A 22,628-nucleotide genomic window follows, 5' to 3' on the forward strand; every position below is an offset into this window, starting at 1 on the left:
AAGCTAAATAGCTACACACCAATAATCTTACTCACTGAGAAAACCAGTCCAATCAAACCAAAGGAGTGGTTTCCAGTTACATTTTTACCTTTCCTCAGAGAACATTCTACCTTTCATTTAGTTGATGTTTATACGTTGCCAAAAATAAAGCAAGGTTTGGTGGAAATAGTTAAAGCAAGCTGTACTTCATACCTTCACATTAGGAAATAGTGATTGCATATACTGAGCCCTGAGTTCAAGTTCACTCTTATACAAACAATACCTAACATAGTGTAAGTGTAATACATAGTGTAAGCACAGACTCCTGTCCAGAAGTAGTGGTGCTGGTGGTGGTGAGGCATGAAAAAGAGTCAGGGGGCTGTCCTATGGTGGTGGTGGAGGTGAGGGGGGTATGAAAGACAGTGCCTAAGACCTTAAATTTGATCCTTTCCAATGGTAGCGGTTGGGGGGGGGGTGACATGAAACAAAGAGACAGTGACCTTACAATTAATCCTGCCCAGTGGTGTTAGGGGGAGTTCACGGGGAGCGGGGGGAGAGGGGGAGGGACTAAATGAAGTGTCATTGACCTTATAATTGACCCCGTTCAATGGTGGTGATGGCGGTGGTGGCATGAAACAGTCAGTGACTTAACAATTAATCTTGCCGAAAGGAGTTGGCCCAGGCGGGTGGGAGGGCGGGCATGAAACAGAGAGTGACATTACCATGAATCCCGTCCAATGGTGAGAGGCAGGCAGGAATCCGAATCAGTGAGTTTATTTTTGCCCAACGGTGGTGGCAGTGGTGGAGGGCATGAAGCAGCCAGTATAGTTAAGTGGTAAACAGAAGATGAAAAAGTGTCAAGACGCAACAAATACCCTGAAGTGCAACAGTCAGCTGATCCAGGGAAGGCCTCCCGGAAGAGGTGCCTTCGGTGGAGAGGGGCCTTGAGCAGCGCTTAGGATCGGATTCCGGGCGAGGGCCCGGACCTCCTCCCAGTCCCCTTGTACCTCCGCCACCTTTCGGCCGCGGAGGACCTAGCCCGGGACGGGACCGGGGGTAGCTGCACTTGCCGGGCCTGTCTGGGTCCCGGGAGCCAAGGAGGGGGGCGCCCCCGGCTGCACTCCGGCAAAAGAAAGCGAGGGCGGCAGCGGCCAATCAGCAGCCAGCGCGTGCGGCCGCGCGCCCCTCGCGCCCCCCGCGCGCCGCGTACGTACGGCGGCTGGCTCCGCCCCCGTGGGCGGGGCCTGGGGAAGCCGCGGGCGGGCGGGCGGGCGGGCGGGCGGGCGGGCGGGCGGCCGGCCGGGGCACGGGAGCTGCCGGTGCTGCTGCTGGTGCTGCTGCAGCGGCTGCACCCGCGTCGCCGAGGCCGAGACGGAGGCCAGGGTGCGCGCTTGGCGAACTTGCCTAACCCGCGCGGCTCGGCTGCAGCGGCCTTTGCGGCCGCTTGAGCGTCTTGACTGGTCTCTGCGTTGCCCCGACGAGGATGCGGCTGTTCTGGTGGCTGTTGAAGCAGCCGGTGCCCAAGCAGATTGAGCGCTATTCGCGCTTCTCGCCATCGCCGCTCTCCATCAAGCAGTTCCTGGACTTCGGTAAGTGCGGGGCCGCGGGTCGCCACGGTCCCCACGGCCCCGGGGTGTGGGGCCGCTGCCTTCCGGGCCCGCCGCCGCGGGTCTCCGCCGCCTCCGGGCAAAGTCCATTGGAACCGCGGGCGGGGCTCCGGGATGCCCGGGGGCTCGGATTTCGGGGCGCGGAGGGGCATGGCCTGGCACTCGCACACCCGCCGGGGGCTCACCCGGAGACACAGAAACCGCGTCCGAGGAGCCTCATCCCGGGCGGGACTCCCCAAAGCTGCCGTCGTTAGCTTCAAATCTACTTGACACAGACCTCACCGCCCTTAAAACTTCGGAGCGGAGTGTGGGTGGCTTTTGAACGTTTTTATATTTAGATTCTTTTTTTTTTGGATTGGGTAAGAGCTGTTTAGGAACACTTTGAGGTCGAGTAAATTATGCAATGGCATTTTGTTCCTTTTCTGCTCTAAGGTGCTCCTGTGTGGCCGGAGCGGCAGGACTCGAACTGCTGTCTTGTTCGTGCTATGTTAGAGCAGTTAGAGGCCTGGACTGCAAAAGCCTTAGATGCTGGGAGGAGCGGACGTCTGGGCTCCTAGCGTCAGAGCAGGGTCTCGTGCCAGCACCTTTCGCCGCGCCTCTCCTTCTGTGTCCCACCTTCTCCCCTGTCGGGCGGGATGGTGGGCACCTTCCACGAATTGACGTGGGAGCGCAGAAGCCCCGGCCCCCAACCTGCCTGAGGCCTAGCTGGGATGGGAATAGATTCCACGACCTTCTGTTAACTGGATCGTGTTTCTCCAGAGTGGTGCCGTTTCAAGCGCGGAGGGAATCCTCTCAGTTGGGTGAATGCGAGGCAGCTGGTTGTGAAACACCTGAAAGTATTAAAACAAAAGTGCGCACCCAGCTATCAGGAGGGAACGCGGCATCCTGGAAGGAAAAGAAAATGGAGCAGCAAAGATGTTCTAAGCTCTCGAGGGGAAATAATGGGGCGGCTGGTCGTTTAATGACTTTTAAGTAAATGTCAAGAGGTGGTGTCAGGTGGGCATAAAAACCTAAGTGCAGAGTAGGTAGCACATTCGGGGAAGACCCAGTAAGCACAATGCGATGTTGTCCATACTTAAGTTAGGATAGGAAGAGAGGAATAGGTTAAAGTTGAGACCAAATTAAATTTTAAGAAACCAGTTTGCCAGCGAATGATGAGGAAGGTCAGGGTTCAGTGAGATGTTGATCTTTGCGTCTTAAACTTCAGTCCCAGAAGCTTTTCAGTAGTTTTACTTTACCATCTGTGGCCACTTGTGAGAATTTTAGAGGTTTGAGGCAGCCCCTCGACTTAAGAGTTTAGGAAGAAAATGTCGTTGTTGCTATAAATAGCAACATTCTATCCCTAATTTATGGTTTAGAGAGATTCTGAAGGTATCGACTTTTCATAGGGGTAAACTGAGACAGGTTAATTCACAATAAAAGGACCAGAAAGAATCCAGAGACTCCCAGTTCCTTCCTTCCACCCTCAAAGTTGAAGTGATAGCTCTCATAGCTTGGCGAAATTTTGGTTGATTTATTTCTATAGCAGCTAGTATCTACCATGTTAATAGGTGTCTTGGCAGAGATGTTATTTGAGTAGGAAAACCACAGTGGGGCATAGTGTTATCGTGGAAGACCCATGGGACCATTATCTGGAAACAAATGTTCTAATTCTTGCTCTGCCACTGACTCAAGAGCCTGGCCTTGGCTAAGTGACTGAACCTCACTGGGGTTCATCGTCCCCGTCGATAAAACACGTGGATTGTATAAGGTCACCTCTAAAGCACAGTTCCCAAACTGCGTGATCCTAATTTCAAAGGAAAAGGGATGAACTTTTTAAAAGAAAACTACCAAATCTTTGGATAAATATTTCCCATAAAAGCCTTCTGACCTATTTTGGGAAGAGTGGAGGGGATACTCTAATCTAGGATAATGGAAGAAGCCTAATAATTGAAGTCTTTTCCTTATAAGGAAGCTCACAGAAGAGCTATATATAATTGTAGTGGAATGCGCTAGAAACTCAAGGCTCGTTTGTAATGCCCAGAGACGAATCAGGTGGCAGGCAGTCTATCTTTAATGCCAACAACTAGAAGAGGGTTGTCACACAAAGGCCATTTCGACTTCTGCCTTTCTCTTGGTTCTTCCAGCTCTGGATAGAAGTCCGATTTTGGCAAGTGGTGTGGGAGTTGGAGAACTTAGAAGGGGTGTGGGGATATTTTTAAGGTGAGAAGGAAGAAGAGTAAAGAGGTTTTATGCCCCTGAATGATTGGAGAAGACTGCAGGGGAGGGCCACCTCCAGCGCTTACAGGCCCTGAGTGGGAGCAGCCGATGACTACACGAAGCCAGCTTGGGGTGGGGGGGCCGTGGCAACCCCGTCCACCCCGTATGTGCTGGCTCCGGAAGGGCAAGCTGAGCGGCGCCGATTCAGTATACTTTAAAGACCTAGGGCTCAAACAGAACAGATGCGTGAACCACGTTGACCCACGGACTGCCACTTCGTGACGTTCTCCCTGGCTACTTTGCAAACGGGACAGAAGTTTTGGACTAGAATTCCTGGACAGAGACCAGGGAAAGGATATCCACGGAATTTCATGTTTACAGTATTTGTTAGAACCGCATCAACAAATTGTGGTTTCTGTGGGCACTGAAAACAGCTTTCTTTTGCGAATGTATCCACACTAGTAAATGAGATGATCTTCCTTGTTTAAGAGGGAAGGCTAAAACTGCGTGTTATTTCAGAAGCAGTGACTTTATTTGAAATGAGGGCTGCTCAATCTCAGCACTCTTGACTTTCTGGGACAGGTCACTGTTTGGTGGAGGAGGGGTGCTGTCCTGTGCGTTGTGAGAGGTTTACGAAAGCAGCACCCCTGGCCTCTCCCCACTAGATGCCAGTAGCACATCCCGCCCCCCACCCCGCACTCCCTCCACCCATGAGTTGTGACAACCAAACATGTTTCCAGACACCACCATGTCCCCCAGGGGAGCAAAATGCATCACTCTCTGTTGAGGACTACTGCTGTAAAGCATTTAGATGCCTGTATGGTCTTCATGCCTGTGCCCCATCCTCCAGACTTTACTATAAATGTTCTGGGGGTGGGTGGACATTGGTATTTTTGGTTGTTCTTAAGCATAACCAGGGTTGAGAACCACTAATTAGATGATCTTCTGGATCTAGAGTTGTCCCCCTTTCATCTGTGGGCCATATTTCTCTATGCCCTTTAAAATAAGAAGAGTTTTCTTGAGCTCAATCTTTACTTGAAACATGGCCTTGCACACAGTTAGCAAGTTTAACAAGAATAGCAAGCGTTCTAAATGGATCATGAGTTTATAAGGGCAATAGTGCGCTGTGAAAGGTGGGATTTAAAAAAAAGAGATTCTTTTTGGTCTGAGATTATAGTTACATGGTTCCAAATTCAAAAGGTACCAAAGGACATAGAAAAGTCAGCTTCCTACTTTTGTCCACTAGCCTCCCCATTTTAAAATAAATGGCAACTTGTAATACTTTTGTCTGTACCTTGCTTTTTAAACTTAATTCCTTAGACAGCTTTCCATATCGTAACTGCAGAACTTCCTTTTTCTTTTTTATGGCTTCTGAGAATTTGTTTATATGAGTGTACTATATTCATTACCAACTCTCTGTTGACGGCTAGTAGGTTGTTTCCAATCTTTGCTATGACAGCTTCTGCTACACTGAATTACTGCATTCATCATTTCATGCGTGTGTGAGTATATATATAGGACAAATTCCTAAACATGGCATTTCTACACCAAAGGCTATGTGCATTTGAAATTTTGATAAGTATTGTCAGATTGCCTTCCATCGAGGTTGTCTGTCTATCCTCTCACTAGAAGTTTCTGAGAGTACCTATTTTCCTACACTTTTACCACATTGTTGTCAAACTTTAGATAAGTGAAGAAGTGTATCTAGATAAAATTTTTTTCTCCTTGAGTAAAGAAATTTTTTAAATTGAAGTATAGTTGATTTATAAGATTATATTAGTTTCAGGTGTACAGCATAGTGATTCAGTATTTTTACAGAGTAAAAAAAATTTTAACTTTAGCTTTTTATTATGGAAAATTTTAAGGATATACAGTACTAGAGAGAATAGTTTGAAGAATTCCTGGGTTCATTATATTGATCTCCACGTGCTGTTTGTCTGTGGATGTTGTGTGTATGTGCAGTCTGTTAGATTTTCTTATCAATGTCATGCTTGTTTCAGAAGAAATACATTTTTTTCTGCACTAAGACCAGTTTATCTTTTGAACTATCCGTTCTTCAAAGATCTGGTAGAATCCACCCATGAAACCTTTTAAACCTAGTGTGTCTTGGGGACTGTTACTCTTTGACAGGCTTCTCTAGTCTGTGGTATTGATCTGGATAGATTTTCTATCTCTTCTAGAATCCATTTTGATGTATTTCTCTAGAAAATTATCCTAGTCATCAAGGTTTTAAAGCCAGTTTGCATAGCTGAGATAGTAATTAGTCTTAATTTTCTCTGTGGCTGTTCCCCCTTTATTCCTTCTATATTTGTTCTCCCCCTCTTTTGTGATTAATTAGTTGTTGGTTTATATGATTGGATTCACTTATTAGCTTTATGACTTTTGTTTTCTAGTTCATTAATGATTACTTTGATTTTATTAATTCCCCCTCATGTGCTATTTTTTTTCTTTTTGAACGGCAAAATTCATTTCTTCTTTGTTGTTTATTTCAGTATTTAAGGCTACAGGCATTCCTCTGAACACTGCTTTAACAGCTGATGTGTACAGTGTTTGATGCTTTTTCTTCCCAGCTCTTCTGCATCTTCAGGTTTTTATTCTTATGTGAACTAAGACTTGTTTTATTTTATTTTTTTGTAAATTTATTTATTGGCTGCGTTGGGCCTTCGTTGCTGCGTGCAGACTTTCTCTAGTTGCGGCGAGCGGGGGGCTACTCTTCGTTGTGGCACGTGGGCTTCTCACTGCGGTGGCTTCTCTTGTTGCGGAGCACGGGCTCTAGGCGCACAGGCTTCAGTAGTTGTGGCGTGCGGGCTCAGTAGTTGTGGCTCGCGGGCTCTGGAGCGCAGGCTCAGTAGTTGTGGTGCACGGGCTTAGTTGCTCTGCGGCATGTGGGATCCTCCTGGACCAGGGCTCGAACCCGTGTCCCCTGCATTGGCAGGAGGACTCCCAACCACTGTGCCACCAGTGAAGTCCCAAGACTTGAATTTTTAAATTTCCAGTAGAAGTGCACCCTGTATTTTAATTTTGTTGATTTTAAGTTTTGCTGCATTGTGATCAGAGAATGTTATCTGAATCATTTCTTTAATTTATTGATGTTTGCTTTGTAGTCCAATCTGTGTTCATTTCCTGTCACTGTTCCTTGGGCAGCAAAAAGCAGGTTGTGTTCCCTTCTCAGGTTACAGAGGTTCATATATCAAATCTACCATATTAATTATTTTATTTGAGTTTTCTATACCTTTGCTTTTTTTAATCTACTGGATCTGTCATGGGTCAAAAGAAGTTCAGGTCTCCTAATAATCCAATTCTGTTTCTCCAGATATTGCCTATGGTTTTTGCTTTGTGCCTGTTAATGTTACATTTGCTGCTTAGATATCTTTAACTGTCATTTCGAGATGCACACTTTAGGGTACAGAGTGCTGCCCTTTGACTAGTTCAGTGCTTTTTGGCCTGGATTCATCCTTATGTGACATTGAGATCCAGAGCCCTATCTGCCTCTTGTTTTCATTTTCTGCTAGAGCATTTCTGAATTTCTTGAAATGTAGTATAAAGCTGGGTTTTGCTTTGTGAGTGTAACTTTTTCTTTTATGTGGTTAAGTTTAACCAGTTTATATTTATTGATATGACAGATCTGTCATCTGTAACGATAAACATCTATAATTTTCTTTCACTTTATGTTTTTAATACCTGTAATTTTTCTACCATATTATATATCTTGCTTTGTTTTATTATATTTCTTTTGGTTTGAATTTTTGGTTCCAGGGATTATCTTTCTACTGATTTATTTAGACTTTCTTTGTACAGTATGGTCACCACTAGCCAGTTGAACCTATTGAGCCCTTGAAATGTGGCTGTTGTGACCGAGAGACTGAATTGATTTAATTTACATTTAAACTTAAAAGTGATACTTGGTTCAGTTAATTGGAAAACTTTTAAGTATGTTTAGAACAGTTTGGATATGTGAATCTACCTTAACTGTAAATTTGATGAAATCTAATTATAGGCCAATTATTTCTGATAGAAATTTAGCTTTTGAATTGAGATGTAAGTATGACACACACTGGATTTCAAAGACAATATAAAAAATAGTAAAATATCTCAGTATGTTTCTGTATTGATTCCACGTTGAAATGGTAATTTTGGGGGTATGTTGCATTAAATAAAACATCAAAAATTTCACCTGTTTCTTTTTATGTTCATATGGCTGCTAGGAAGTTTAAAATTACTTGTGTGGCTCACAGGTTTCCATTGGACAGTGAGGCTTCAGACAGTATACATTAACTCCTTATAAGGAGTAATAGAAATATCACATTTTAATGTTCAGAATAAACATTTATTGATTTTATTTCTCAGTATAACTTTTACTCTTTTTTTCCTGGAAACCTGTTGCTCTCAGGAGTTTTGGACCAATTAACTGTCTTTGAATGGCAGTTAACGTTATGGTGGTTCTTTGTGATGTTTGCAAAAGCTTGAGGTCTTTCTGTTAAGTGGTTGTTAAGAATTTAAAGTTCTCTTAGTGATGTAAGAAAAGGAGAACTTGGACTGTATGCCATAACTTAAAGATAGAACCTTCTGAATCTTGAATGAGTTCATAGGAAATGATTCACATTTTCACCTGGACATGCTTTTCATCTTTCAGCTTTACCCTGTCCACTTCGGGTTCCTTCATTAATCACTCTCATCTGCTGCCTACAGACTGACTTTCTATCTGTTTTATTTCCCAGTTCCTTTGCACTCGTCTTTTGCACAGCTGCACTTGTATTAAACATATTTGCTCCTGGCTCCTGTTCTTTGATTTTATTCTAAACTGTCTCTTTCCAGAGGGTAGGCACTCACCTGTTCTTTGTAACCTTCTCAGCTTCCTCGGCTGTTTGCTTTCTGCCCAGAGTGGGCACTTCATAAGTGGTGATTAATTGACTCCATCTAAAGGTTGTTAAACATTATGTCACTTTAATTTAGTCAATTGTTATATAGGTCTAAACTTCTGTAATGTCCCCACATTTAAATATAGCATCTCTGAAATAAAACCACCAGAAGATAGGTTGTCTGACAACTCTGTCTTCTTTTCATAGAAAAGATTTCTATCATAATTACACTGGTTCTGTGAACCTTGGAGCTTTTAGCTATTAGAAGGCAGCAGCCAGTTTCCCTGTTTTTACTCTTCTTGAGGTTTGAAGGCCCAGCCGCCCTCTGTTTTTGTTTAGAAAGTATTTTAAGATTCCAGTATCCACTGAGAAGTTGATTTTGGTTGCAAATGACTGCTCTTCGAAAAGCCTTGAGTTTCTAAGTCATGCTCCTTAAAGCCTGATTACTATTGGGGAGAAGAGTGGTTTTGTTTCTGGAGAAAATGAGGAGATTTTTTTGGGTTTTGTTTTTTTTTAATTGTGTTAGGAAAAGGGAGAAACAATGGCATTTTGTTTCTGAGTGTGTACATTTTGTACCTTTACATATATGTACGTGACACACCTTTTCTGTAAGCGGTAAGGTTCTTCTACTGTGAGGAGTTGCCAAGAATTAGACTAATCTGTTTAGAGACAGAAGCTAATAATTCAGAATTAAAGGGGAAGAGTACAATTTCATTTAGGGTAAAGATATCTAATGTGGCTTAATGCACCTTGATCAATATTTAAATTTAAAGAAAGAATTGGCCTTTTGGGCCCTAAAGATCTGATATGACTGGATTTCAACATAATCTGGTTTATCAGGCTCTGAGCGTTTAAGGTGTAGTTCCAGCTTTGTTCATTCTCTTGGCAGTTTTGTATGCTTCTCAAGGGGAGACATGGCCACACGTCCTGACCTATTGATGACTGAGTGGTTTCGTCCCATTAAACTTCGGGAAGTTGATCAGATTGTTGGCAAGATTTGGGAAACTATGGTCTTATTACTGGATGGAATCAGAAAATATCACCTCTTTTCCTTTTCATTTTACGTGCATTCTATTATTTTACTTCCATGATTATCTGATTCCAGAGTTGGGCAAATCCTTTTTTTTTTTTGAATGCCATAGTCTAAGACAGGTTATCGAACTATAGCCCAAGGGCCAGCCACCTGTTTTTTGTGTTACAATTAACAGACTACTTTTAAGAGTAGTTTTAGGTTCACAGTAAATATGGGCAGAAAGTACAGGGAACTCCCATACACCAGTGTGGGACATTTGTTACAGCTGATGAACCAACACTGATCCATCATTATCACCCAAAGTTGATAGTTTCTATTAGCGTTCAGTCTTTGTGTTGCATACGCTCTGGGTTTTGGCAACACCTATTTTTGTAAATAAAGTTTTATTGGACCACAGCCATGCCCATTCATTACATAGCGTATGTGGCTTCTGTACCTCTGCAACAGCAGGGTTGAGTAGTTGCCACAGAGACGATTTGGCCCACAAAGCCAAAATGTTTACCATCTGGCCCTTTACAGAAAGTTTGGACCTCTAGTCTAAGAGAGTTTGGCTCCCTGTTAAAGAAGTGTGCAGTGATTGCTGTTAATTGGCATTTAAATGATAAAGCTCTGTTGGTCCCGCATGCTAGTAACAGTAAAACTTGGCTATCTGGAGTGTGACTTTTGGGGTAGCTAAGACTTTTCCAGGTGATCGGTGGCTTACCTATAGGGTATGTGCCCCTGTGTGGAATTACCATGTGAAAGGCTTGGAGGGATTTTATAGCTTTAATCTCTAGGGCTGTCACCAAAGTTTAAGTGTACCGGTTTCTCCACAGCCCTGCCAAGGTGAGGTTTTATGACTTCAATTGTATAATAGGTAACATAGAAGCTAAAAGTTTTATTTTTTCCCCTTGTGGGTTTATTTTGTGCATTTTGTTGTGTGTGACGTGCCCTTGACCATTTAGTAACTGGACTCGGGAGTTTTAATCATTTGCATGCACTTCCTGTGTCTACTTGGCATAGTAAGCTATTGTGCTGTGTATCTATTGTTTTCTCTTGTGCTCCCTTCTTTGGTAAAGTAATTATCGAAGTATACAACTAAAGGCGTTCGGAAAGATTATCGCCTCTTAATTCTTCCATCCATTTTTTGGTGATAGCCTTACATCTTTTGCCCATATATTTATATATGTTGACACTGATTATTGGTTTCCTTTTTATTTAGCGCACAGTCTGAGTTTTAATATACCCAGTCATTTACAATGCTTTTATCATGGTCAGATTTATCACCTAGAGCAGTATGTAAAAAAACTAAATCCCTCTGGAATTTGTTGCCATCTCTGTTGGGACGTTAGCAGTCAACTCACTTTTAGTCTGTTCTGCTGTCCATTTGCATAGCAGCAACTATTAAGACCTCACGTCTTTCTGTCTTGTTGCTGTTTTATCACAAAGTCCACAGAATAGTTTATATTTGTGGATTCTCTCCAAAAGGACAACTTTTCTGATTTCAACTAAATATCATATGCTAACTTTTGCCTTGTAATTTCTGTTAAAATTTGGTGATGGCAGCTCCTTATTTATTACTTCAGATTTTTAGGAATTCTCGCTGTTCTTGCCCACTTATTCTTCTTGGTAAATTAGCTAAACTTATAGAAAATGTACTAAGGGAACTGTGCATGGGGTGGGGTACCTGGCGTTCATTGAAACTAGCCTGGAAGCATCTTCAGGTAGCCCGTTTCGCCATATTTGTGGCAGAGCTGGGTTTGATTGCCCTTCATATCCCTCGAGGAAAACTCCTTTCCTAGTCATTGTCTCATCTTGACTGAGATTATTCTTTCTGCTATAATGAATGGCACAAAAATTACAGCAAACTATTTATTATATATTACACAGGTCGATATTTACATTCCCTGTGATTGAATATTTGGGGTTCTAACTCGGTAGATTATTTCCCTAAGCGTCACCCAAGCAGTTGTGACTTTATTTTCAGTCTTAGACTTGACCTCTGATTCCACTCAACCATTTGAGTTGTACCAGTGTTTCTTTCTTTCTTACTAGGGCACGGAAGTCAGTATATAATAGTTTCGCTGTTGGGAATAAATTGCTACGTATCTCTTAACATTTTCTCAAAGCATGAAGTTAAGTATTCCCATGTGTTGTTGGCCGGAAGACAGTAGGGCCCTTTGAAACGTGTAACATACATATCTTTTCCCAACAAATTATTACATCTTCATTGACCAGAGCATACTCAGGGTTTACCTGAACCTTTCCTTGGATCTGTTCTAGAAGAGTACAGTGTTTCCTTAAGCTTGGTAGCAGATATTCCTTAATACCTGACTGTGCACTTTGTATAAATTTGGTTAATTTCTCTTCTGAGATGAAATAGAAAGTAAAGTGTCATTGCTATATTAACATTCCTACATTGGTCACGTAATGCGCTCAAGTGTGGTCAGTTTCCTAGGAGGCTGAAACAAAACTCAGACATGAAAATAGAGACTGAAAATAGATGGGTCAATGAAAAAGTTGGGGATGCTTAATAGCCACTGTCTGAGCCTGAGGAGTTCTTTGGTTTATTCCTTGTTGAATTTCCTGTGGTTAGATGCTAGTCAGTGGATCTCAGTCCTGGGTGCTTGTGAGAATCATCTGGGGAGCTTCTAAAGCTAGTGCCACCTGTCCCCCCACCCTCACTCTGTAGAAGCCAATTACATCAATCTCTGAAGGGAGGGTCTAGGTGCTGGTATTTTTGACTTACCCAGCTGACTATAATGTGCTTCCAGAGTTAAGAACTGTGTTAGATCTGGTAAAAATTTTGCCCAAGAGCTGTGAACCACTTTAGGGGATAAAGTCTGTGAGATGCTGAAGGTTAACACTTAAGGAGTTTAGGAGACCATCAGCATTTTTTTTTTTTTTTTGGCTGTGCCGTGCAGCTTGAGGGATCTTAGTTCCCCAACCTGGGATTGAACCCGGGCCCTCAGCAGTGAAAGCACTGAGTCCTAACCACTGGACAGCCAGGGAATTCCCAGGAGTCCATCAGCATTTGTTGAACTTTCTGGATTCGGAATGGAGTGGAAACTGAGAAACATTGGGGAATTGTCGAGGCTTAGTTTCTGCCTTTGAGGGGCTTATAGATAAATGAGAAGTCGAGACAAATATGTCAATATATATAGGCTAGCCAAAATGTATGCATCCCATGAGTTTGTGGCATGCTTTCTCTACCTCTCCCTTGGAGGTTCGTGTAATAAAGGTGCTTTCTGGGTACGTGTGAAGTGTTAACCCAATTGTCCTTTATCCAGAGCATCCTTGGAGGCTTCCTTTGTTTCTTTCTTAGTTTTTTGGTAGAAAACAACTATAATGTATGTACTCTTTGTCTTGATTTCTGGCTCCTTTCATTGGCTACTCACTACTAGCAATGCTCTCTCCAGAGTTGTCCCAGAATGTACATTAGGCAAGGTTGGTGTAGGATAAATAACTGTAAAGTGTACAAACCAAAATCTTCTCCTCATAGATTGATTCAGTGGGAGCCTGAGCTTAGCGATCATCTGTCCAACCTCCCCAGTTTTACACATGAGAAAGTAGAAGCCCCGAGTAATGAAGAGACTGCCCAAAGCATCAGCTAGTTGTTGACCTAACATCTTGGCTGCCTCTTCCAAAGTGAGCCAGAAATTATTCTTTCTAGGAGGCGAAGGGAACTTACATTTGTGTACCGCTCTCCACCAGACACAATATTAGTCAGATGTAGCTGTAATTCTCACAGCATCCAGGTGAAATAGATGTTTCCATTTTTTGGATGAAGACGCTGAAGCTTAGATGGTTTAAGTATCTTGCCTAAGCAAAGTTAGGAGCAAAACCACAGTTAAAATGCAGGTCGATTGAGCTTTTAAACGTATGCTTTTCTTCTTTCAACTTAACATACCATTTCTTACCACATAATATACCATTTGCCACAGTGCAATTCTTTCTAGCAAACAGAGTCTCTATTAGTAATGCTTGGGGTCTTGTCTAAATTTGTTCTTTTAGACAATCTGGAAATTGCATAATCTAATGTTTGTCTAGTCTTATCATTTCGGAGCTATCAGATTGCTACCTCCTTCATTTACTTACACTAGAAACAATTTTTATTCTGAGGACCCACACTTGTTAGTTTATTGTCTTGTTAGCCTATTGTCTCTCCCTGGAAATATGATAACGGGTCTATGTGGACTTGTACTCAAGGCTTGGTTTCTGGTGCCTACCACCAGTGCGAGCTTGGGCAAATCACTTAATCCCACTACACTTCAATGTCCTGATCTACAAAATGGAAACAATAGCATCGAATCATAGGCCTGTTGCACCCATGAACTTGAGAACATGCAGCACAGCGCATGGCACATGGTAGGTGCTCAGTAGATGTTGGCTATGCTTTTGTTATGGGAAGTTAGTGACACAGCATTATCCTGGACAAAGTCAGCTTCCTGCTAAGAATGAAAACTGCATAGGGAGCTCTTAACCTTGAATGTTAATTATCTTAAAGTTTGTTGGCTGAAGGTCCCAGCTATATAAACTGATCATTTTCCAAGAAACATAGCACTTTCAGCTCATTTGTGCTTTGAGCGTGACTGGCTTTGGATCTTCTTCATTCACTGTAATGGTTAACTTAAGGTTTTGCTCAATTAACCTCGACGATGAGTACAGTGTGACATTTACTTAACTGTTCCTGCTTCCATGACAACAAGACATTCTGTAATCCAGCGTTAGGACTAGATCCTAAACTCCTTTCTGGAATTAGGGTGATGTGGATCTGTGTGGTGGCTCTGGCTATGAGTGCTACTCGTATGCTTTAGCCGGTCAAAGCTCTATTTGTGATGTCAGTTCTCAACACATCCTTGCCTTTTCTCTCCACTCTCTGGCCTGACACACCATATTGACAGTTACTGTCACTTTATCATCACCTTCCTGTCTACCTTTTGGCTCTTCTTCCCCTAACTATAAGGATTGGAATACCCCTAACCAAATATACAGAATGAAGTGATCTATTAGAGGAATTTACCATTACCAGCAAATGTTATCTTGAACCCCTGAATTTTATTTGCTATTGTAAGTTTATACTGAAACTTACTAGGTATTTTAATTTTCAGTTCTAATCAGGAAATATTAAACACCTACAATGTGCCAGGTATTGTGCTGATGGACTGTTCAGTTTTTTGAGGAATCTTGGGATCCATGGGACATAGACCTCAGTGACTGGGGGTGATGACAGAGGGGTTGCCCAAGCCAAGGGCACAAATTGTGGGCCCATGGTGAAATCTACTCACAACTTGGTTTGGCCTTATCTGGCATACAGAGGGGCAGGTTTCTCACTAATCTGTTCATGGATACATATATTTCAAAAGAGTCAACAAATAGGATCTCTAAAGAGAGAGGATCAAGGTACTAGTGGCTGTCGCTCATGTTCCCTCAGCACAGACACAGATCTCCTTCAGGGAAGGATCCAGTAACCCTCACTTACCTTAATTAAGAACCCTGTCATGATCACCCTGTACCCTCTTTTCTTACAAGAGCATCAAAAACCATTACATGAAGGGTAGCATGGGCTTCAGACCCCATTAGGAAGATCTGCATATAGTAGCACGTTCTGTATGAGATTTTTGTTTGTTTGTTTTTAGAATAGAATGGCTCTAGTAGGGTGTTTTTCTTTAAAATAATAAAACGGCTCTAGTTATAGGAAGACCTTTTTCAGAAGACTGCTATTTAAAAACTCATTTTATTTTTTAAAAATTGAAGTATAGTTGATTTACAATGTTGTGTTAATTTCTGTTGTACAACAAAGTGATTCAGTTACACATATATGCATTCTTTTTTAAAATATTCTTTTCCGTTATGGTTTATCATAGGATATTATTTTTTTTTATATTTACTTTTATTTATTTTCTTTTATTATTTTTTTGGCTGCTTTGGGTCTTTGTTGTGGTATGCGGGCTTCTCTCTAGGTGTGGCTTCTCTCTAGGTGCGGGTTTTCTCTCTCTAGTTGTGGCACGCAGGCTCCAGAGCACGTGGGCTCTGTAGTTTGCGGCACGCAGGCTCTCTGTTGAGGTGCGCAAGCTCAGGAGTTGCAGCGCACGGGCTTAGTTTCCCCACGGCATGTGGGATCTTAGGTCCCTGACCAGGGATTGAACCTGTGTCCCCTGCATTGGAAGGCAGATGCTTTACCACTGGGCCACCAGGGAAGCCCCTATCATAGGATATTGAATATAGTTCTCTGTGCTATATGGTAGGCCCTTGTTGTTTATGCATTCCATGTATAAAAGCTCACGTCTGCTCACCCCAACCCCCCACTCCAGCCCTCCCCCAACCCCCTCCCCCTTGGTAACCACCAGTCTGTTCTCTATGTCTGTGAGCCTGTTTCCATTTCGTAAATAGGTTCATTTGTCATATTTTTTAAATTATTTATTTATTTATTTATTTTTGGCTGCGTTGGGTCTCTGTTGCTGTGCGTGGGTGCAGCGAGCGGGGGCTACTCTTTGTAGTGGTGTGCGGGCTTCTCATTGCGGTGGCTTCTCTTGTTGTGGAGCATGGACTCTAGGCACGTGGGCTTCAGTAGTTGTGGCACACGGGCTCAGTAGCTGTGGCTCACGGGCTCTAGAGCACAGGCTCAGTAGTTGTGACTCACGGGCTTAGTTGCTCCGCGGCATGTGGGATCTTTCCGGACCAGGGCTCGAACCCATGTGCCCTGCATTGGCAGGTGGATTCTTAACCACTGTGCCACCAGGGAAGTCCCCATTTGTCATATTTTAGATTCCACACATAAGTGATACCATATGGTATTTGTCTTTCTGACTTCGTTCAGTATGATAATATCTAGGTCCATCCATGTTGCTGCACATGGCATTATTTCGTTCTTTTTATGGCTGAGTAGTATTCCATTGTATATATATACCACATCTTCTTTACCCATTCATCTGTCGATGGATATTTAGGTTGATTCCACGTCTTGGCTGTTGTGAATAGTGCTGCTATGAACATAGGGGTGCATGTATCTTTTTGAATTATAGTTTCGTCTAGATATATGCTAAGGAGTGGGATTGCTGGATCATATGGTAATTCTATTTTTAGCTTTCGGAGGAACCTCCATTCTGTTTTCCATAGTGGCTGCACCAACTTACATTCCCATCAACAGTGTACGAGGGTTCCCTTTTCTCCACATCCTTTCCAGCATTTGTGATTTGTAGACTTTTTAATGATGGCCATTCTTACTGGTGTGAGGTGGTGCCTCATTGTAGTTTTGATTTGAATTTCTCTAATAATTAGTGATGTTGAGCATCTTTTCATGTGCTATTGGCCATCTGTATGTCTTTGGAGAAATATCTATTTCAGTCTTCTGCCCATTTTTGGATAGGGTTGTTTGTTTTTTTTGTTGTTGAGTTTTAAAAACTCTTTAATGACTGCATATTTCTCTTTGTAGATATGCAATATTGTAATTTATTTGACTATTCCCTTATTGTTGGATACTTAGGTTGTTTACAGTGTCTGTCCCAAACCTTTTATTTGGTAAAATTTCAGACCTCAGGAAAAATGATAAGAACAGTACAGTTAACACCCATGATTTGCACCTAGATTCACGAGTTACTTTGCTATATTTGCTTCTTCCCCCTTCCATCCATCCCTATCCGTATCTCCTTCCCTCCCTCTCTATATACACCTTTTTGGCTGAACCATCTTGAGAGTAAGTTGCAGATGTAATGACTAAGCATGAGAGTACTTTCCTAGTAGCCATGATACAGTTATCACAGCAAACTTATCATTGATATTATAATATAATTGAATATTCACATTTCCTCTAATGGCTTATGGCTCCTATACTGGATAGCTGGGGTCTAGAACATACTCAGGAGGCACTGTGGCCCCAGGAGGGGCTTCTACCTCAGTAATGCAGCACCAAGGATAGAGGGCAGGAGTGACAGGTAGGACTGGCTGGGTGAAAACTGGAGAATGAACCAGAAGTCTGCAAACAGAAGGGTTACCCTCCATCCTGATCATCAGAACATTAATAGGCAGGCAGTTACCCCTAGGCCAAGTGAAGGGCAAGGAGGGGGTTCTTCTCTAAAGACATTGAAAGAACTGTTTAAGGAGAATAAGGGAAGCTGGTGTGGTGTTAGGACCCCACCCAAAAGCCCTGTGTAATCAGGTGTTTTGGGTACTCACTTAGTCCTTAGGCTGTCTCACTGAACAAGCAAGGATCACCTGCCATCTGAGGGAAGCCTACAGCAAGAGAAACTAACATAAATAAATGGCCCAAAAGTGACTCCAAAGAAAACAAATTCAGGTAGTAGAAGAGTGCTTTAAAGTATAATTTGAGAAATAAATCATCTTGTACACTTATGAACATCTTGGGGCAGATGGCGTTTTCCAAAGATGGCCCTGACAAGGCTTTTCTATGATGTGCCCTTGCCAGCCCTCCACCAACGCAGGGGGGTCTGATCCCCTCCCCCTGGAGTCTGGGCAGTCTATGGCTGCTTAGAACAGTTGAGGATGGCAGAAGGGGACTAGCTGTGTGACTTCTGCAGCTGGGTCATAAAAGGCCATGCAGCCTCTGCCTTGTTTACTGAAGCCATACAGGAATCCAACCAGCCCCAAATCGCCATGCTGTGAGGAAGCCCATGGAGAGGCCACCTGACGATGCTTCAGTAGGCAATCTCAGTCGCTAAGTAAGCGGCCCAAGGTCAGATATGTGAGCTGGAAGCCTTCAGATAGTTCCAGCCCCCACTGTCCAGTCACTCTTCCAACATTTAAGTTTTCCCAGCTGAGGTCCCAAACCAGCCTTCCCTCCTGTGTCTTGTCTGAATTCCTGACCCACAGCATCTATGAGCATAATAAATAGACATTGGGCTGAAAGAAATAGTGTAATAGCTGCATGTTGTTGGGGCATTGAGTTTGATAGGGAATGAGGTGTGTGTGAAATACCTGATCTTTGGCTCTTTGGCTCTGAAGTTTCTGGCTCGCTGTTAGTAATAATAACCCGAATGGGCCGGCCTAGAGTGGATGCAGCCTCAAGTTTGGTAGACCCCAAACCCACTACCTATTTTGATCTCTTTAAATTCAGGAATAAGTTTTCCCAAACAAAGGAAAACTGTTAAACTTCCCAGGCAGTGAAATAGTATTTCTGGACATGGAGTAAAACAAACATTTTCAAAGTATAAATGAAGCTAAAGAAAGAGAGGGGATTCTTTTGAAGGATATTCACAATCATTTGGTAGCTCTCCATTCACACTTAATGGTTGTTTCTTCTGAAGGACTATTCAATTAATTATTGTTTATAGCCCTGGTAAGTTTGAGAATAAATTACTTATGCTAAAATTCAGTGTTGTCAAAAGGTTGAAATCTTATAAATACAACTGAAGAAAAATCAAAGAGCTGCCCCTGAAATATTATTTTCTCAGTTATATTTTACCTGTTTTAACATGGTTAATGGTAAAAATACATTGTAAACTCAAAGATTTAATTGACAGTAATTAGAAAAAGCAGCATTATCAGAATGAGCTGATCATTCTGTTGGGTTTTAGTGCCTTGCTGGTAATTCTTCCATTTTTTGCCCTCCTTTTCCACTCCCTGATTCCCTTGCTTACACTCCTAAAACATCCCCTACCAAGCCTTAAAGCTGAAAGATGTGGATAAAGATAGCCTTCAAGTAATCCAGACAGGAGACTACATTTTTGGGAGGCATGTGCTCAGCTCTCTGCTTTAATTATAAGATACATTATCAGGTCATTTCATTAACCGAAGAAATAATTATTTTTTCTGCTTCCTGTAAATTAGTCGAAAAGAGGATTAGAGATTCACCAGAAATATATGCCACTGTGGAAACCACGTATAAAGAATAATGTCGGAACTCTTGCTCTCAGAAGGCTGGTCAAATGCTCCTTTCTTATCAGTGACCATCACTGAGAGGGCTCCGCATATTAAATCAGAAGTCATTTATGGAAAAAAAAAAAAAACACCAAAACTCATTTGTGTCTACTTAGTGCTCTGTGGTGATCTAAATGGGAAGGAAATCCAAAAAAGAGGGGATATATGTATACATATGGCTGATTCACTTCGCTGTGAATCTACTGAAACTAACAAAACATTGTAAAACAACTATACCCCAATTAAAAAAAAAAGTCGTTTGTGTTTCTGTGTCTGTTTATCCTGTGTCTTGGTGAACTGGAAAGCCATTTAGAACCTTTCTAGACAAAGCCAGTCATACCTTTTGCAAATGTAGTAATTGTCTCCGATTTCTCAATGAAAGGGCAAAGTATGAAAAACAAACAGAAAACAGAAGAGAATTAAAGGGTCATCAAAAGAGGAAGAAAAACTGAAGAAATACACAAGTGTATTTAAGCCAGTGACTTATTTGCTTCACGAAATCAGAATTTTCCATGCCTCTCACCCACTGCTTCTTCATCTTTTTCTGAACTGATACTAGGGAAAATTTTAATTGGTAAATTTGAATAAGATGAAGTATATGGAGAAATGCAGAATAAAAATAGAAAATCAAAATTAAGGAATGTAGAGAAGCCAAGTAAGCGGGGAAAAAATGAAGTCAAATGACTGGAAAGAATAACTGGAAAATACTCAATATGCCAGAAGCCTTAGAAAAACAGAACCCTTTTGAGAGGACATTCAGATAAAACCAAAAGTTTCTTTTTGGTAAGTTAACTAAAAAACAAGATTGTTGGAACCCTTTGATTTAAACTGAATACTTAACATTAATAAATAAGATAAAATACTTATATGAGGAAAACCACAGGAAGGTTAAAAAAAATCAGGCATTTCATATTTATTTTTAGGCTCACTAATTAACTAAAAAAGACTTATCCCTCTGTTTAAGCTGATGTATAATTAAGGTATCTGAGTACAAAGAATTCGTCTCTAAAGCTAAATTAGAATGTAGGAGGCAAAACCTGAGATTTTGCAGGTACTCTTTTTTTAAAAATACAAACTTCTGAAAGTATTCTCTATTCTTCCAGTAAATCATTGAGACGCTCCCACAGGTGAGGCAGTCTAATCAGTGCCGGCGGGGGGGGGGGGGAGCGGTGGGTATAGAGAGAAAGTTTCTTTCAACACTAGTTTATGAAAGGCTGATAATCCAAGAAGCCTAGAATAAATGCTTCCTGAAACTTTGGTTATTTCAGGCCACGCCTAGTAGTTAGTTGAGTCTTCCAGTTAGTGCAGAGTTGACCAATGGAAGCACCAAGGCCTTTTATTTTAAAATAAATAAAATTGGATGGTAGGGACACAGAACATACTTTAATCCTTTTTTAATTATGTAGAATCATCAAGTGAGCACAGGCGACCGCGCTGAACCAGAATGCAGTCACGCTCTCAGGGCTTAGTGAGCATCAGACTGTTTGATCTGGCACCCCACGGCCGCCTTGGGCTGCTCTGCTTTATACCAGCCGGCATCATTAGTGATTGCGATTTAATGAGCCCCCTCATCTCAGTTTTAAGAACCTGTTCGTGTTAAATGTTAAGCGCTTTTTAACCCTTGCTGCAACCTCTGCAAAATCGGTCCTGTTCTTATTTTATAGATGGCTACACCGAGGCTTTGACGTGTAATGACACTTGCCGGTGTTCACGAAGCCAGTGGACGCTCGGGACAGGATTCAAAGCCAAGTCTAACTCTGGCATCTGATCTCGGCATTACTGTTCTGCCAGACTGCAGTCTTTTTATCTGAATTCTGAAGTCCAAAAAGCTCAAAAAAATTGAAGTTCTTTTTTTATACCTTTGCTGCCCAGACTAAGTCCATGGCAAAACCTGGCCTGCAGTGATTTGGGGTCCGTGGTCTTTCCCTGCTCAGTGTCGACGTTCACAGATTGCGCTGTAGCTGTACTGTGTCTGTAGAGTAGACTGTTGCACGCAGTGGATGCACGTACTCTTTTTTACCTTCCTAAAATCTGAAAACCTTTCAATTCTGAAAGCCGTCTAGCCCTGTGGATTTCCAGAAGAGACGTGCACCTGACTGCCTCTCACCACCTGGCAGCTGCCAGACCGCTGTCACTTCCCCAACCCTCCCTCTTCACCCTACTCCCACCCCCAGCCCCCCCCATGCTGCTGATGTGCTGCTCCTCATGTGCTCTGGATGTGGAAGTTTAAGCATGTCAACTTTCAATACCCCTAAAAACTCAAGAGAATTTTTCAAAATCCTGAGGTCATACTGCTATTTCCAGTTCCAGTTCAACACAACAGGGTTCTCGCTTCTTCCCCATTCCCTAACTTCCTTCTCCGCCATCATTTCTTTTGTGCTTGTTTTTAAAAAAATGTCCTTTCTATTTAACCAGGATACAAGGTATTTCTCCTGGTATGTGCAAACGTACATGCACATTTTAACTTAGATAATAGGTCCTTCATTTTATAATGAGGTTCATTCTGAGTTTTGAAATATCAACATTTTTAGTGCACTTAAAATGATCCATCCATAAAAATTATATACAGAACATTTTAGGAATTTATATATATATATATATAAAATCTAAAGCAAAGCAGCCTGAATCATCTTAAGTGTTAATCATCTAAGGCCAAATGAATGTGTATGGAGTAAGTGTTGGAAGGTCATTGCTGAGATATTACACTCCTCTTCCTTTTTTGGAGTATTTCCCTTAGGAGAAAAGGCAAAGGCAGAATTATTGATTAAAGATTTATTGGAGGCCTTCAATATACTACTCACTTAGAATGAGGTAACTGAGGGATGGGTTAAGAATGTAATCTTTTATTCTGACTTTTTTAGAAATGGAGAAGGGGGGGCAGGGGGCAGTGGAGGGAAGAGGTTCTGCAGATGACTCTCAAAAGTGGGTTCTGTGGGACTTCCCTGGCGGCCCAGTGGTTAAGACTCCGCGCTTCCAGTGCAGGGGAGGCGCGTGTTCAATCCCTGGTCAGGGAACTATGATCCCACATGCCGCACGGCTTGGCCAAAAAAAAAAAAAACAAAAAAACAGTGGGTTCTTTTATTTCCAGTCTTATTC

At 42.2% G+C, this 22,628-nt stretch overlaps 1 protein-coding gene across 2 annotated transcripts in view; it reads left to right on the top strand.

Moving 5' to 3' along the window:
- The first annotated feature begins 1,274 nt into the window (after nt 1-1,274).
- Nucleotides 1,275-22,628, top strand: part of PDK3 (pyruvate dehydrogenase kinase 3) — a 77,365-nt gene continuing 56,011 nt past the window's right edge. For both annotated transcript variants that reach the window (XM_059909991.1, XM_059909992.1), the window contains exon 1: nt 1,275-1,568. In XM_059909991.1, coding sequence (XP_059765974.1) covers nt 1,463-1,568 — 106 coding nt within the window. In that variant the 5' untranslated portion in view covers nt 1,275-1,462. The remainder of the gene's footprint in view (nt 1,569-22,628) is intronic.

This window comes from Balaenoptera ricei, chromosome X (assembly GCF_028023285.1).
Source record: "Balaenoptera ricei isolate mBalRic1 chromosome X, mBalRic1.hap2, whole genome shotgun sequence".
Taxonomy (NCBI): domain Eukaryota; kingdom Metazoa; phylum Chordata; class Mammalia; order Artiodactyla; family Balaenopteridae; genus Balaenoptera; species Balaenoptera ricei.